At 27.9% G+C, this 14,957-nt stretch overlaps 1 protein-coding gene across 1 annotated transcript; it reads right to left on the bottom strand.

Annotated features, from left to right (window-relative positions):
• Positions 1-373: 373 nt before the first annotated feature.
• Positions 374-14,280, bottom strand: LOC114386990 (putative flavin-containing monooxygenase 2). The gene is made up of 6 exons (XM_028347081.1): positions 14,258-14,280; positions 7,354-7,795; positions 5,324-5,564; positions 2,041-2,110; positions 1,218-1,568; positions 374-841 (listed from the first exon to the last, which is right to left on the bottom strand). The coding sequence occupies exons 1-6, from the start codon at positions 14,278-14,280 to the stop codon at positions 499-501; spliced, it is 1,470 nt and encodes a 489-aa protein (XP_028202882.1). The 3' UTR covers positions 374-498.
• Between the last annotated feature and the right edge of the window lie 677 nt (positions 14,281-14,957).

Raw genomic sequence — 14,957 nt, 5'->3', positions numbered from 1 at the left:
TTCTAGTCGATGTTAAAGGCATAATTTGTAGTATAATTTTAATTAAGGAGGTATTGAACATATTGCTTAGGAGACATTTTTTTCAACATATGTTATACGTTATTACAACTCAAAGAACTCTATGAATAAAAATGTGGTTATAATATAATATTTTGGAAATATTTTTTCAAAATTCAAATTATAATAATTAAAAGGTAAAAAAGGGAGTGGGAAGGAAGTTACAAGTTGTATTACATGGTAACTTCCAATAATGGAAAAGTAGCATGGAAAACATGAGAATGTCATGTTTTTTACTATCAACAATGTTTAGGAATGTTCTTTAAAGTCTATCCGTGAAAACGTCATATTTTTAAATTTACTTTCTGAAGAATAATTCTACAAACTTTAAAACAGATACCACATTGAATATTTCTTTATTTGTCAGGACATTTTTTGTTTTTCTTACACATCTTAGGACTATTAATTTGAACACAAATAGAATGGTTATTATATTAATTCTCAATCTTTTTTCCTATAGTCTTCGCTACTGTAAGGGCTGAATCCCTCTGTAATCCAGTTCTTCTTCCTCCATGAACTCCAACCCATATCTTCACACATTTCATCATTATGGTTGATGCTATGAGTAGAATTGCAATGCCTTTTATAGAACCTAGTTGATCTTTTCATGACATCCATCTCATGAAGTGTCTGTGAAAGCATCTTCTCAACACTAGGGAGCTCAAATTTCTTATCTAATAGTCCAGAGAGCCACATGGATCGTATTTCTGAAGTGGCTAGATTTGAAACACTCTCAATATAACCCACAAAGGCCATATTTGGAATCAACGGATGAATAGTTCCCCTGCAATAGAAAAAAAGTTTATGATCTAACAATTGGGTCTCAATTATTTTTGTAAGAGGTTGAGTAACATTACCTCAACACTTAAATATAAAATAAAAGAATTGACTAAATATAACTAAATTTTAACTATTTAACTCTATTTAATGATATCATTTCAAAAATTTCATTTAACTAATTGTGATTATAATTCTAATCAATTTTTTTATTCTTAATATTAAATTTCAATAAATGACACTTTAGAAAAAAAAAATATTTTTCAAATATCAACACAAGAATTAAATAATATTAACCAACTTTGTTACTTGTGAAACTTAGTTAAATTTTTTTTATATTTACGTTCCAGAGGTAATAACTAAAAGTTAAAATAGTCCTTCACCTATATAAAGGCATAAGACCAGATGGATAATCTAACAAGCTGCAAAAAGGACGTGGTAAGATGCTTTTGAGCTTCTTCTTCCCATCAAAACCTGTTGCAAGGACCACAACATCAGCCTCAAGTTTAGAGTTGTCTTCAAATTCTATTCCCCCACTCCAAAAGGACCAATTTGATGCTCTTTTGAAGACAATTTTCCCCTTATCAGCCTCAGAGAAAAAATTTTCGGGCACGATAGCCATTTGACAGGATGCATAATCCTCCTCAAAGGGGTGCTCTGGTTTTAGCTCATACTTTTCCAATGGGAGTTTCCGAAGTAGGTAGGACTCAATAAACTTTGAAATTCCACTTCTCTGTTGAAGGACGTAACAATTAAAAGCCATTACATATATGCACGTACATAGCCTTGGGAGTAAGGCATTCAACGCCTCATTGAATAAACTTTCTCAAATAAGTATTTATAAGACAAGAAATAAGAAGGTACGCAAAATGAATTAAACATCTTTCTTAAGTTAAAATCAACTTGTATACTTTTATAGAAGTGTTATCATTTAACTTCTCTAAAAGCAAATATGCATAAGTTAAATAACTTTGTAAGTTAATTGATTCATTTTATCCTTTTGGTTTATTCTTTTATAAATGTCTATTGAGAAATTTATTCAAACAAGTCCTTCTTCACAATTGTAATATACGATTTAGTAAAGAATGCCAATTTACCACAGGAGATAACAGGAGGCACAAAAGGGCTTTGAGTACGCCTTGATTAGGTCTTTCATGGAGGAATTGAGAAGATCTAGTGGAGTAGAACATGGAAAATGGTAATCCCCAAATCCTGTAATGGGGAACTATCCAATGCGGAGTCCTTACTACCATGGTGCACGATTGCCCTTGAGGTCCTTCAAACACCAAGTGCTATGAAGTTAAAATTTAATTTAAGAAAACACGAGTATTTTTTCTAGTATAGTGTGCTATCAATAAGTACAACCAATTCAAAGCAAAATATAGCCATATAGGACAATGTTAAAACAATTTTAACATGTATAAGTGTATTCGATTGCCTTTTGATCATTATTTTATTATATGTTAAATTTTTTATTCGACATTATAAATACCTTTTTTTTAAAGCAGACATTATAAATACCTGATTGATACTATTTTTAACTTCTCAATTTATCTCTTATCACTCCGAATTTTTGACATTATAAATACCTAATTGATACAATTTTTATTTTTTTGTTACATTATACCATCTATTATATTTATCATTCTTTCTTTATGATCCACTAAAATTGACCTAATGATAGAGAGATTTGAGTAGTTTATATAATATCTTATTGTTATTTTGTATAAAAAAATATTTCTCTCTACGATTATAAACACCCTAACCAGTGTCTACAAAACATCTTCCTGATTCTTTTTTATTTTGGTAATGCTTCCTAATTCTTTTTAAGACAACCTAATATTTAAATATCATATCTATCATCCCTGGCCACTTAAGAATATCAAATTCGAACATGTTTATTAAATTAAATCAAACCCTTCCAATCTACTGTACTACTTCTTTCTTGCATATAATTAACCCAATTTGGTCATTGTTTGATGCATTTTTAGGATATCTCGAAGGTTATATTCGCTAAAATGGATGTATAAAATAAAAAAGTACCAGTTTTATTTATTGTTCATTTAACAGAATTATATTATAAATAAAATTTAATGTCTATGTATAATTTTATATTGTCATTCAATTGTAAATTATCGTTTAAATTATTTTAAAATAAATAATTTTAAAAAAAAATAAATTTATTATAGATAATAAGTTATGATTAAATAATTATATAAAAAAATTTATACTAATAATTCATAATTTTTCTCTCTTATGAATATTTGAACAGCTGTCTTTTCATTTTATCACTTTACATGTTTGTTTGTTTTAGAAAAATCAAATCCTCTACTAAAAAATGAATTTCAGGCTCGAGACACTTTTTCTCGCATTCAATGCATGCATCATTTTCAAGTCAAAACTGATATATGGAATACAGAACTTTTTTCAGGCAACAATAAATATCAAATAAACGCGACAAAAAAAGGTTCATATATAAAGTTAGGAAGTATATCTAACTATTTGACAGATATATAAAAAGAAATCATCACATAACTACATAAATTTTAAACATAAGCCCTTCTATTATACCTTATGAGATTATAATTAAGTACATGTTTAATATTTTTATATCAAATATTTCATTTCAAATATTTTGATTGCAAAATTTACTTTAAAAAAATAATAATTAAAATATGCAATAAGTATTTATAAAACAAAAAATTATAATTCCCTTAAAAATAACAAAATATTTATAAAAATTTGGTTTCAAGAATTCGTACGAAGTACGGGTAGAATTGTGGATGGCTTCAAGAAAAATCTATGTTAGTTCGTGTGCTATGATCAGGATTTTACCGCATTACAATGTTACAACTTACAAGTATACGCAGTCACTACATAATAATAATAATAATAATAATAATAATAATAATAATAATAATAATAAAGGCCATGCACGGGTACACTAGTCGTCACTTGTTCGTACGGAACACTTTTTTTCCCTTATTTTTTAGTAGAAAGTATGCCCTACATAAATTTATTTGACTCTCGAAAATAGAAGAAGAAAGTGTTTAATTTGTAACAGAAAAACAAGACCAAGAGAAAATTCACAGGTTCTAGAGGCCGCCACGAGTTGATGAACAACCAAAGTGATGTTAGAATTTATTAGTTTGTATCCCATATGGGCAGAGTTATGGGACAAACAATTAATATGTCATGTGTTTTTAACAGCGCATAATATTTATAGGATTTATATCATATATAACTGAGTCAAGTAAAGTAACTATGTTGTTGATTGAGCTGACCTAACGATGAATTTTAAAAAATAAAACCAAAGTAAATAAGTTGATCCAAAGTATAGAATTGAGTCTGTTCAAAAAAGAAAGTATAGAATTGAGTGATTTTTCGATGAAAATATTATAATAAGAATTATAAAAAAATGGATCTATATCTCTTATCCTAATTAACTAAACCGACTCCCCCATGAGATTGAAAGAGTTGAATTTTGAGGATTCATAAGTTATCATTTAGTATTTATTGTAAACCTTTGAATTTTATATAAGTAATTTGAATTGAATCAACTAATTATGTACTAATATTTTTTTTATCATGAGATCATTCATTATCATATTATAAAAATAGGATAAAATATTTTTGGAGTACTATAAAATTTAAAAAGTATTAGTTTTATTGTTATAAAAAATTTATATTAATTTGATCTTTATAAAAATAAAACTTATTTTTGTTAGTATTCATTGATAACTTTGTTAGATAATTTCTTTACTTGACCAACAAATTTATTTATTTTTTACTTTTTTAAGCACATTCAACAAATATCAAAACTCCTTATTGTTTCATCTTCCCCTAATCTTATAATAAAGTGTAAAAACATTGGATAGAAAGTGACGAAAAATTATAATTTTAAGGGTAGTCGTTAAAACCTTTTTAATTTATTTATAATCAAATTATATATATAAGTCTGTTAATCATGTCAAATTATCATATAATGGAGTTATCATTAAGAACCAACAAAAATATGTTTTAATTTTATAGGGGTTAAATTAATAAAAAAAGTTATCAAGAAAAAATTAATAATTTTTAAATTTTATAATAATCTGAAACATATTTTATCCTAAAAATAAATCAATTATGACAATTCCCTCGGCGGTTAACACAGGCAACATTATAATAAGTTTTACAAATAATGAACAAAAAATATATTTATTCATCAATAATTATTTACTTAACACTTAATATCTAAAATGTATCATGTTAAAATTTTGCTTCAATTTTTGGAACATAAATTGCAAAGAGTCAAGTACGCCATTTTTTAATTGGTTATGTTACCTTTTATCTGGTGGAACTGAGATCATTATCTGACCAAGTCTCGTGCATTTCTAAACACCAAATTCATTGTTTCTCTTCATTTTTCTCTCTAATTTTTTAAATTTATTTTAATTATTAATTATTAATATATATGCTAGAAAAAGAAATTAGATTGAATAGTTACCTTGGTTTGCCTTGGCACACTCCATGGCTAAGTCAATACCTGACTTTTTGAAACCAACCACCACAACCTTCTTCCCCTCGAGAAGCTTAGTAGCAGCCTCTTGGTCAAGTTTACAGTAATCAAGGGTGTGCATGACCCTACCCTTGAACACATCAGGGCCTTTGTTGCATGCAAATTCTGGAATCTTGGGTATGTCACCATATTTTCCGATGCAAACCACTACAAACTCAAAGGCGTACCACTGAAATGTAGTAGAAAAATAATCACGATCAGCCCACATAAAATGCATATATTATGCTTAAAATTCAAAGATCACATGATTGGGTGTGGGGAGGTGGTAGAGTTCATGTTTGTGATTTTCAATTTAAATTAAATAGCTAAAATGAACAAATTAATAAAACATTTTTGTTTAATTTGCAAAGGTTTACTCTAAAACTTGATGTCCGAAAAATGAAGGCAGATCAAATTAAGTACTGTTATAAGGTGGCTTGGGTGGGATTCAATACATACATCAAGTTGACTCCAATACACAGTTATTCAGGAAAAAAAATAGGGTAAAATATATTTTCTGTTCAATTTGGTGAAATTTGATTTTATCCTCTGAATTTCAATTTTGATCAATTTGGTCACAAAATTTTATATAAAAAAATATAATTTTTGCCTCTCCTCACAGTGAAAATCGTCTGTAAATGACATGAAAATCATTATTTTTCTAAAGCTCAAAAATTAAATTGATCAAAATTAAAATATGAAAAATATTGTTAATTTTTACTAAAAACATATTTTACACACAAAAAAAGCATTTTTCTTTTGTTTGTACGGTAATGATTGAAAATTTTAACAGTAGAATGACACAAAATGAAATAGAGCAATATTATTGTAAATTTTAAGATATAATTACTTGAAAAAAAAAGGTTTCATTTATATCCTTAAATTGGAAGGGGGAGGGGGCAACTGAGAAATATCGGAAAATGTACTTCATTTTATCTTATTTTAAATAATTTAATAATAAAACATATAGTATCATTCAATTGCTGGTTTTAGGGCTTGAACCCAGCTGAGTGCAATCATTTCATTAACAATCATTGCTAAATAACTTCCAATAATTTCATGGCTTGATTTATCAGTATTTTTTTCTGATTGTACTATTTGTCACTTTATTATTAATCTACCAATTTTTTTATTCCCAAATTTAATATTAATTTTTAAAACTACTGCAGTATAGTCTTTTTTTTACCATTTCCCTTTGCCAAAATACTCCAAATCATCATTCTTTTAATCGAAATCTATACAAACTGAACAGGTTATATATTTGATTTAAACCATAGTTTACATAAAATCCACCGACTAACATTATAGATTTTATAAAAGAATCAAAAACTTCTAAATTTTTCTTTTTAAAACTTAACCTCACTTATTAAAAGTTCCTTAAGTTTTCATAAATAATTTACCAATTTTTTTACTTCTAATCTAATATCATGTTATATCCCAAATCCATCATAAACCCCGCATGTTAGAAAATACTGACATGAGAGGTTTTAGAGAGGGAAAAAATGACAAAACAAAAGTTATTAATTCATATAACAGTTAATTAAAATAAATTAGAAGACCCAAGTCAAGTAAAAGAATTATTGAAAGACCAAAACTGCTAACTAAACAAAGAAATAGAAAGTACAATTAATATTAAGTATAACTTTTTGAACTGCAGTTTCTCACTTCTGAAATATTTATAGTCAGTTTTCAAAGATATATAGGTTGAGAGGAAAAATTATTATAAGATCCAAGAGGAACAAGACTATCTGTATATACGTAGTTATGACTAATTTTTATGTTACACGTTATTATTTTTTTTGTTGTAAATTAATAAATTATATGATCACACATCAGTTATAACATTAGTCTGATGGTTGAAAACAAAGAATTTAAAGATTAAATGAAGAATTGGAAGAGATGTGGTGGATTCGAATCTTTTCACTATCATTTTCTTTGATGGGGAGGACAATTGAGTTGAAAGTGAACAAATTAAATACCTGAATGCTGTCTGATTGATTGTTTTTTTGCACACCGATTTCCCATACAGGATGACCAGGGAGTGGGGTTCTATGGTCACTAGGTAGGCCTCCAAAACTAGAAGAAAGATCTTCCTGGTCCCCAACATACCTGATTTCCACCACCTTGGAGTTGAACCTGATGTTCTTGAGCACATCAAAGTGCTCAGCATAGGAATGCAAATAGTCCAAAATCTCCAAGTGGGTGGGGAATTCCGAACTCTCTCTCTGAGGCCAAGGGAAATCGCTGAACTCATAGTCACGCCTATGCGACTGAAGCTTGGTGGAATTGTAGGAGCAATGCCTCCACACCCCACCAATGGAATCAGAGGCCTCAAAAACAAGAGGGTTGTGATGAGATAGTTGTTTGCTGGCAGCTATGCCGCTCACTCCAGCTCCTATGATGGCTATTTTAGAAACTGAAATTGGAGGGTTATCAAGGGTAGTGGCCATGGTTGCTAAAAAGCTAGGGTATGATGAAGTTGGTGTCGATGTGTGCGTGGTGTGAAAAGGTGAGGTTATCCCAATATATAAAACACTATAAGGGGATGAAGCTGCATGCAGACGTCAAAAGTGAGAGCACGTGATTTGGACTTCGGATGTACGTGACCAACAGAAAATATTAATTTTAGGATTTGAATCTCATTTCCATTGAATAACTTTACACAATATAGTGGTATGAGTTTTGGAAGAAAAAAAATTACAATGAAAGAAAATAAGAATTATACACTAATTATATATATATATATATATATATATATATATATATATATATATATATATATATATATTAACAGCATAAAATAATTTTATACAGAATATCATCTAATAAATTATCATATATAATAAATTTAATAACTTTTAAATTGAATAATTAATTTAAAAATCATAAATGATAATTTATAATTAAATGACAATATTATAAAAATATATGGTCTATACATAACCATTAAACTTTTAATCATATACTTATTTTTTTCATCTCATTTTTCATTTTTTTTTATTTTATGAGAAATGTTGGACATATTCTTTAATATATTTTTCTAAAATTTATTAAAAATCATCAGGTTTTAAGATTTTATATCATATTTAATAAATCTTTTGATTTTGTATTTTTTAATAAATTACTACAAATAATAAAGAGTGTGATCCTAACAGTCTTCTTATTTTATATTTTCTAATCTTTTTTTATCATATTACTTTTCAATGTATCGCTTTTTCGTTCTCTGCATATATTCTATCTCTTTGGTTTCCTACAGCAATTCTACTCTAAATAAGATGATGAAAGCTTATCATTGATCTTAAGTTTTTGGAACCAAATTATTCAATTCTCGTGGTGTTGGAGAATTTTCGGGATAATTGGGTTGCTCTTTTATTTCATGGAGTTGTTGAATTCTTTATACCTAATCGAATTTATTAGTTGTAGAGCAACAAAATATTATTAGTGCAGAGGATATTAAGCACAATGGCTTTCAAAGGAGCCTTTTCTAGCTACGCTTTCTTTTTTACTTTTACTTTATTTTTGTTAATCACTTTTATATCTCCTCACATTTTTCTTCCATATTTTATATTTCTACTTGTACCTCCTTATTGTCATTTTTATCTTGCCACCTTTTCTATAAACTTCTTGTTATTCTACTTAACTTTTTGCATAACTCTTTCTGATTGTTTTATTATGGCAATTGATCTATAACAGGATAAAATGTTAAGAGAAACCGCGTACCTAGCTCCATTTATTAGGATACTAGTTTTACAAGTTTACAACAGAGGTTACTTTCATGGAAATTGTTAAATAATACGAAAGTTGCGAACAGTTGGACTTTATTTTTTTGCAGGGGCTTTTCGTGTAATATAGCATTGCTCTACCTTTATTTTTATTATTTCTTCCTTCCTTCTATTTTCTACTCTCCTGATGTAGGACTTATAGGTGGATGGAGATGGACGAGACAAATTAGAGTAAAAAAAATGATTGAAAAGAAAAGGTGAAGAATAAAAATTAAGTTATATGACGAGAAAGAAAAATAAATCAAGTGAAAATAAAAAACGAGAAAAAAATGAGCACGTTTATGATTTTTCATAATTATGATATGTACACACGTGTGCAGACCAAAGTCTGAAATGTGTGCCTATTCAACAAATTCACATAGCTATAGAACCAAGCGTCACAGAAAACACATGGTTTGAAATGTATTCTTCATCTTTCTTTCCATTTAGATGAATCATTTAGGAGTTTTTCCGGTCAAAATGAATCGGGTTGAATTGGATCGAATTTATGTAATTTTTTTTTATCCCAATTTAATCATAAACGAATCAAGTTGGGTTGAATTAAGTGGATCTAAATATTTAAGAAAATATTTTTTATTTTTAAAAATATAATTTTTTAGAACAATAATTTATTTATGTTTAAAGTTTTTTAAGTATATAATAATTAAATGTATTAAAAAAATTAAATTGTAAAAATATTTTACTAATAGGATTAATGATTTTGATTCTAATATGATATTTTTATTTTAGATAAAAATAAAATATGATATTAACATATGAAAATATAAATAAAATATCAAGACAAAGATAAAAACAATTTAAAATAAAAAACAAATCACATGTGATTTAATTTAATAAATTATATAAACTAAAAATTACTAATATATTTTTATTTAGTAATTAATTTATATATAATAAATTAAATTATATGATATGATTGAGTCGGATTCAAAAAAATAGAATCAGTTATCCAACTCATTCATAATCGAATCTTAATTGGATTAAATCAAATTTGACCTAAACACTTTAAAAATCTAACTCAATATAATTAAATTGAATTGGGTTGCGGGTTCATCCAAACCCATAAACAACCCTATATTTATTACTTTTTCTATCAGAAAAATAATTATTAAAAATAATCAATAGGGCAGATACTCAAATTTGAAATGTGCGTACTTTTCATTCTTCTTTCCATTTAGGTGAATTATTACTTTTTTATGCGCAAAATAATTATTAAAAACAATCGATATTCAAGCTGTCCAACCTCAAGGTTAATTTTAATGGGTTTGAGTTTTGAAATTATACCCGATGTATTTTAAAAAAGAAAAGTAATGGAAAAAAAAGTTATGCTTCAAGGTGTCCTAACTTAATTTGATGTCCTATATTCTCTTAAGAAATATAAATTTCAAGAATAATTGTGTATTAATAATAAGAAAATAATCAGTAGATATATAATATTTCATAGAATATGATATTATACTTATAATTATTATTTATTTTAAAATATACATTATAAAATATAACTTAATTTAATTTTATATTTATTTTTATGATACTATTTAACTTTACATAGTGTTAAGACTAATATGTTATATTAAAAGCCATGTTGATCTAATTTTGTCTTCTATATATATTTGAGTCTTGATTGTGTCAAATTTATAAATGACCCAATGAAAATTTTCAATCAGGTAGGGATACAAATAATTAAATTTGTGCCAACTAGTTCTTGCTCATCCCTAACTACAGGAGACACTGATCAAATCATATAAAAATATATAAACTTACACATAAATGGCAAAAATGAAACAAGCCTTCCATCAAAAAGCATGAAAATCCAAGCACGCTGTAAAGTTTTCGTGCAATTTTAAAATGAATAAATTTCGGATTCGTCAATGTTCAATATCTTACTTCTCGTAATTTTCTTTTTCCAGTGAGCTTAACTCGTTTGCTTGCATGGGATATTATCATAAATGGGAGTTCAATGACACTTCTCATAAAAATATCTCTTCTTTTTCTTTTCCAGCGAGCTTAATTGATTCGTTCGCTCGTATGGGATATTATTTTAAATGGGAGTTCAACGATACAGTCTTAGAAATAATTGATGCATTGAAGAGAATTAGAGAAGTGCCATGCCTCTCTTTTTTATTCCTAAGAATCAAATTAAAATATTAAGAAATTTATAATAATTCACGTATATTATTTAACTAACTGAACAAAAACGTTTAGCTCTGTCCTGCGTTACTTGAATTTCGGTACAAGATTTTATATCATTTTCGTTTTTATTTGAAGTTGCACTGTCACTTATTTTGGGCAGTGGACCATGTCCTTAATTTTCATAGTTTTCTCATTTTGGGTATTTTAGGAGACCACTAATTGCAGCGAGGTAGTTTTATGTCATTTTGATTGGTTGGTGTCTTTCTTTTAATTTGGATATTTGTCTCTTAACAAAGTCATTTACCTAGCTCTTTAAATATTTCTTGGTATATCAATTTATTGAGTCTTGGTGAGTTGGGCAATTGTTCTGCTTAATTTGAGTATTTATATTATCAATAAAATATTGCTTATAAAAAAAAAAGAATAAAGATCATAATATAAGATCGAGGCTAGTCTTCTAGATGTGTCTTTATTTAATTAATATTCGATAGATAGTGTCTTGAACCTGCATGATTGAATTCAAAGAAGGATATTTGTAAGTGAATAAAAACTATTTTCAGAGAAGAAAAACAAGTGGTGGCAAAACCTACTAATTAAGCACAGGAGGGCCAATGAAATAAACATTAATTATTAATTAAAATAAATGACCAAAAGGGAGAGAACGTTGAACGAGTCATGAAGGCAATCATGGAACACTTTAATCTATTCTAGGGGCACCCAAAATAGGTAAGGCTTACATGGGAAAATTAATCAAATACTTGAAGATGGTCTATTCTAGTGATTAAATCAATCACTACCAATCAAGATATTTTGAAGTTAACATAGGAGATATGATTTTGTTTCAATGTTTTTATAAATGGGTGATTTTGTTTCGGTCTCTCTATTAAATTATATAGGATTCTTTGGCATATATATATTCTACCCAGTGGCAATTAGTTGTAGGTGAGGGGGGCCATGGCCCCCTAAATTAAAAAGACGAAACATTTATATATGGCTAAAAGTGAGAGAACGTTGCACGAGTCGAGATGGCAATCATAGAACACTTTAAAAATTTAAATTATTCTAGGGGCACTAAGAATAGGAAAGGCCTACATGGGGAAAATTAATCAAATACTTGAAGATATTCTATTCTAGTGATTAAATCAATTACAACCAATCATGATATACTGGATCTAATTTTGTTACCATGTTTCTATAAATAATAGGTGATTTTGTTTGGGTCTCTATTGATTGGATAGGATTCTTTGGCATGTATATATTTGTACACCTAGTGACGTCAAAGCTTAGTATTAGGCGAGGGGCCATTTTTTCATATATATATATATATATATATATATATATATATATATATATATATATATATATATATATATATATATATATATATATATATATATATATATATATATATATATATATATCATAAGAGAATTATCATATTATATGAAAATGAAAATAATTAATTTTAATTGTTAGATTAAAATGAAATATGAAGATTAAAACATTTTAAATTTAAATTTAAATTTCATTAATATATCAACAGAAAATCAAATATCTTAAAAATTTAATTTACATTAAGATCATTATCATCATCACCATCATGATGGTGGTGGTGGCAGTGATCATGTTAGTGGTGATAACAGTGGTCATGATGATGATTACGGTGGTGACGACAATAACAATCATATTGGTGATGGTGGCGGTTGATGATCATGCTAGTGATTGTAATGGTAATCATGACACTTGTGGCGGGAACGATCGTGATAATGGTGATAGTCATAGTGATCATAGGTTTGAGATATTTTAGGGTGTCATAAATTAAATCAAGATATTTGATTTTCTGCTTGATAAATTTTATGGGCATTTTATTGTTAAATGAAGTTTTAGGGGCCTGCATTGGATTAGGATTATAATAATTTTCTATTAAAAGCTTTGATTAACTCCTTAATAGTGATCTAAACATTTTGGACTTAGAAAGTCAAGTGTTTCATCAGTTTTGGAGTTGAAAGACCAAATATTGAATGACATCAATGGTAGTAATGACTACTAAATGCATTCTTGATGATAGAATGTCTATATATAGCACATGTGTTTGGTCCTAGAGCTCACATCTTCCATTTTTGTCTGATACACCATCTGCAGAAAGAGTGAGAGCTTGAAAGAACCAAAACAAAGTAGTTCATTTATGGATAGCTGGAGGTATATTTTGATTTTTTTTTTTTGCATCCGAGTCTATATATGAGTTGGATTGACCTGCCAGAGGTTGTTTTCCGCATTTGTTAATCACCTATGTTTCATTTTGTTGTTTGTAACATCACAGGTTGTTGCCTCTGCCTTGTCAATTTTTGGTTTTCGGTATATGGGTTGGATTGACCCAACAACCTATAGCTTACTAAACATCAAATGAGCCAGTGGGTCGTTAAAGGTTCTTTAGTATTTATTTGTTTTCCTTTATAGTATATACTTATGCATTTATGTTTACTTTTGCAATTTGTTCCGTTTTGATTTATTTTATGCATGAATATATCCTAGAAAAGTTTATTCTATGCATATATATATAAAATACATAGTATTATGTTTCAATTATGCAATTATATATGAGAATTCTATTCATCACATTATATCTTGATCTTGAAGTGCATAATATGATTTATTCTCATATGATTAAATTTTATGTCTAAGTCATCTTTATAATTTCGATTAATTATATATTAGCCACAACATCTATAATTTTATTAAATTATATATTAAGTTGTTTACACATCATATAAGAAATTAGGCATAATATTGTGATTAATTGTACTTTATATAATGAATTTTATCCCACGAGAATTTTTAGTAATTGTATAATTAATTAGGATAAAATGTCATATTATTTTTCATAGTTTACTCATAGGAATCATGAGGTGATATATAACTTGACAGTTTTATTATAAAGTAAATATTTGCGATAGAAAATCAAATTATTTGCATGTTGTACCTGTAAAGCATGAACTTGAGTATGCAATTTGATTATTCTATCATAAAGTTTAATTGTATCTTATTGAACTAAAAATTTAGCCCACAAGCAATTTTTATGTCACAAGATTCAATTTCCTGGTATATTTACATTGGTAAAACATACAATTATGATTAATATGCCTTAAATTTTGACATAAGCCTTTGGATTTCTACAGCTTCTCAAACTATTAGTTTTTTTTATATTCAATATGATGTTCCTGAAGTCAAAGAAGATAACTATAAGATATGGAAGGAGAGAATTCTTCTGCAATTGGGGTGGATGTACATAGATTATGCTATAAGAAAAGACGAACCACCTGCAATTACTGGTGAAAGTAACCCAATTGTTGTTGCGCTATATGAGCTGTAGGAGCAATCCAACCGGCTTAGCATGATGTTCACTAAGACCAAAATCTCGGCTAGGATATGTGGTTCAGTCGACCAGCATGAAAAGGTTCGAGACTTGTTTAAGGCTATCGATGAACAATTCATCACTTCAGATAAGGCAAATAAGCACATTGATCATGAAGTTCTCCTCTCTCTGACTTACCAGTGTGAAAGGTGTGTGTGAGTACATGATGCAAATGCGAGATATTTTAGCTCAACTTAAGAAACTAGAGGTTGATATGTTTGAGTCCTTCCTGGTGCACTTCATTCTAAACACCCTT

The sequence above is a fragment of the Glycine soja genome, chromosome 15 (genome assembly GCF_004193775.1).
Source record: "Glycine soja cultivar W05 chromosome 15, ASM419377v2, whole genome shotgun sequence".
NCBI lineage: Eukaryota > Viridiplantae > Streptophyta > Magnoliopsida > Fabales > Fabaceae > Glycine > Glycine soja.
The sequence above is the reverse complement of the archived record's forward strand: the minus strand, read 5'-3'. Positions and strand labels throughout refer to the sequence as shown.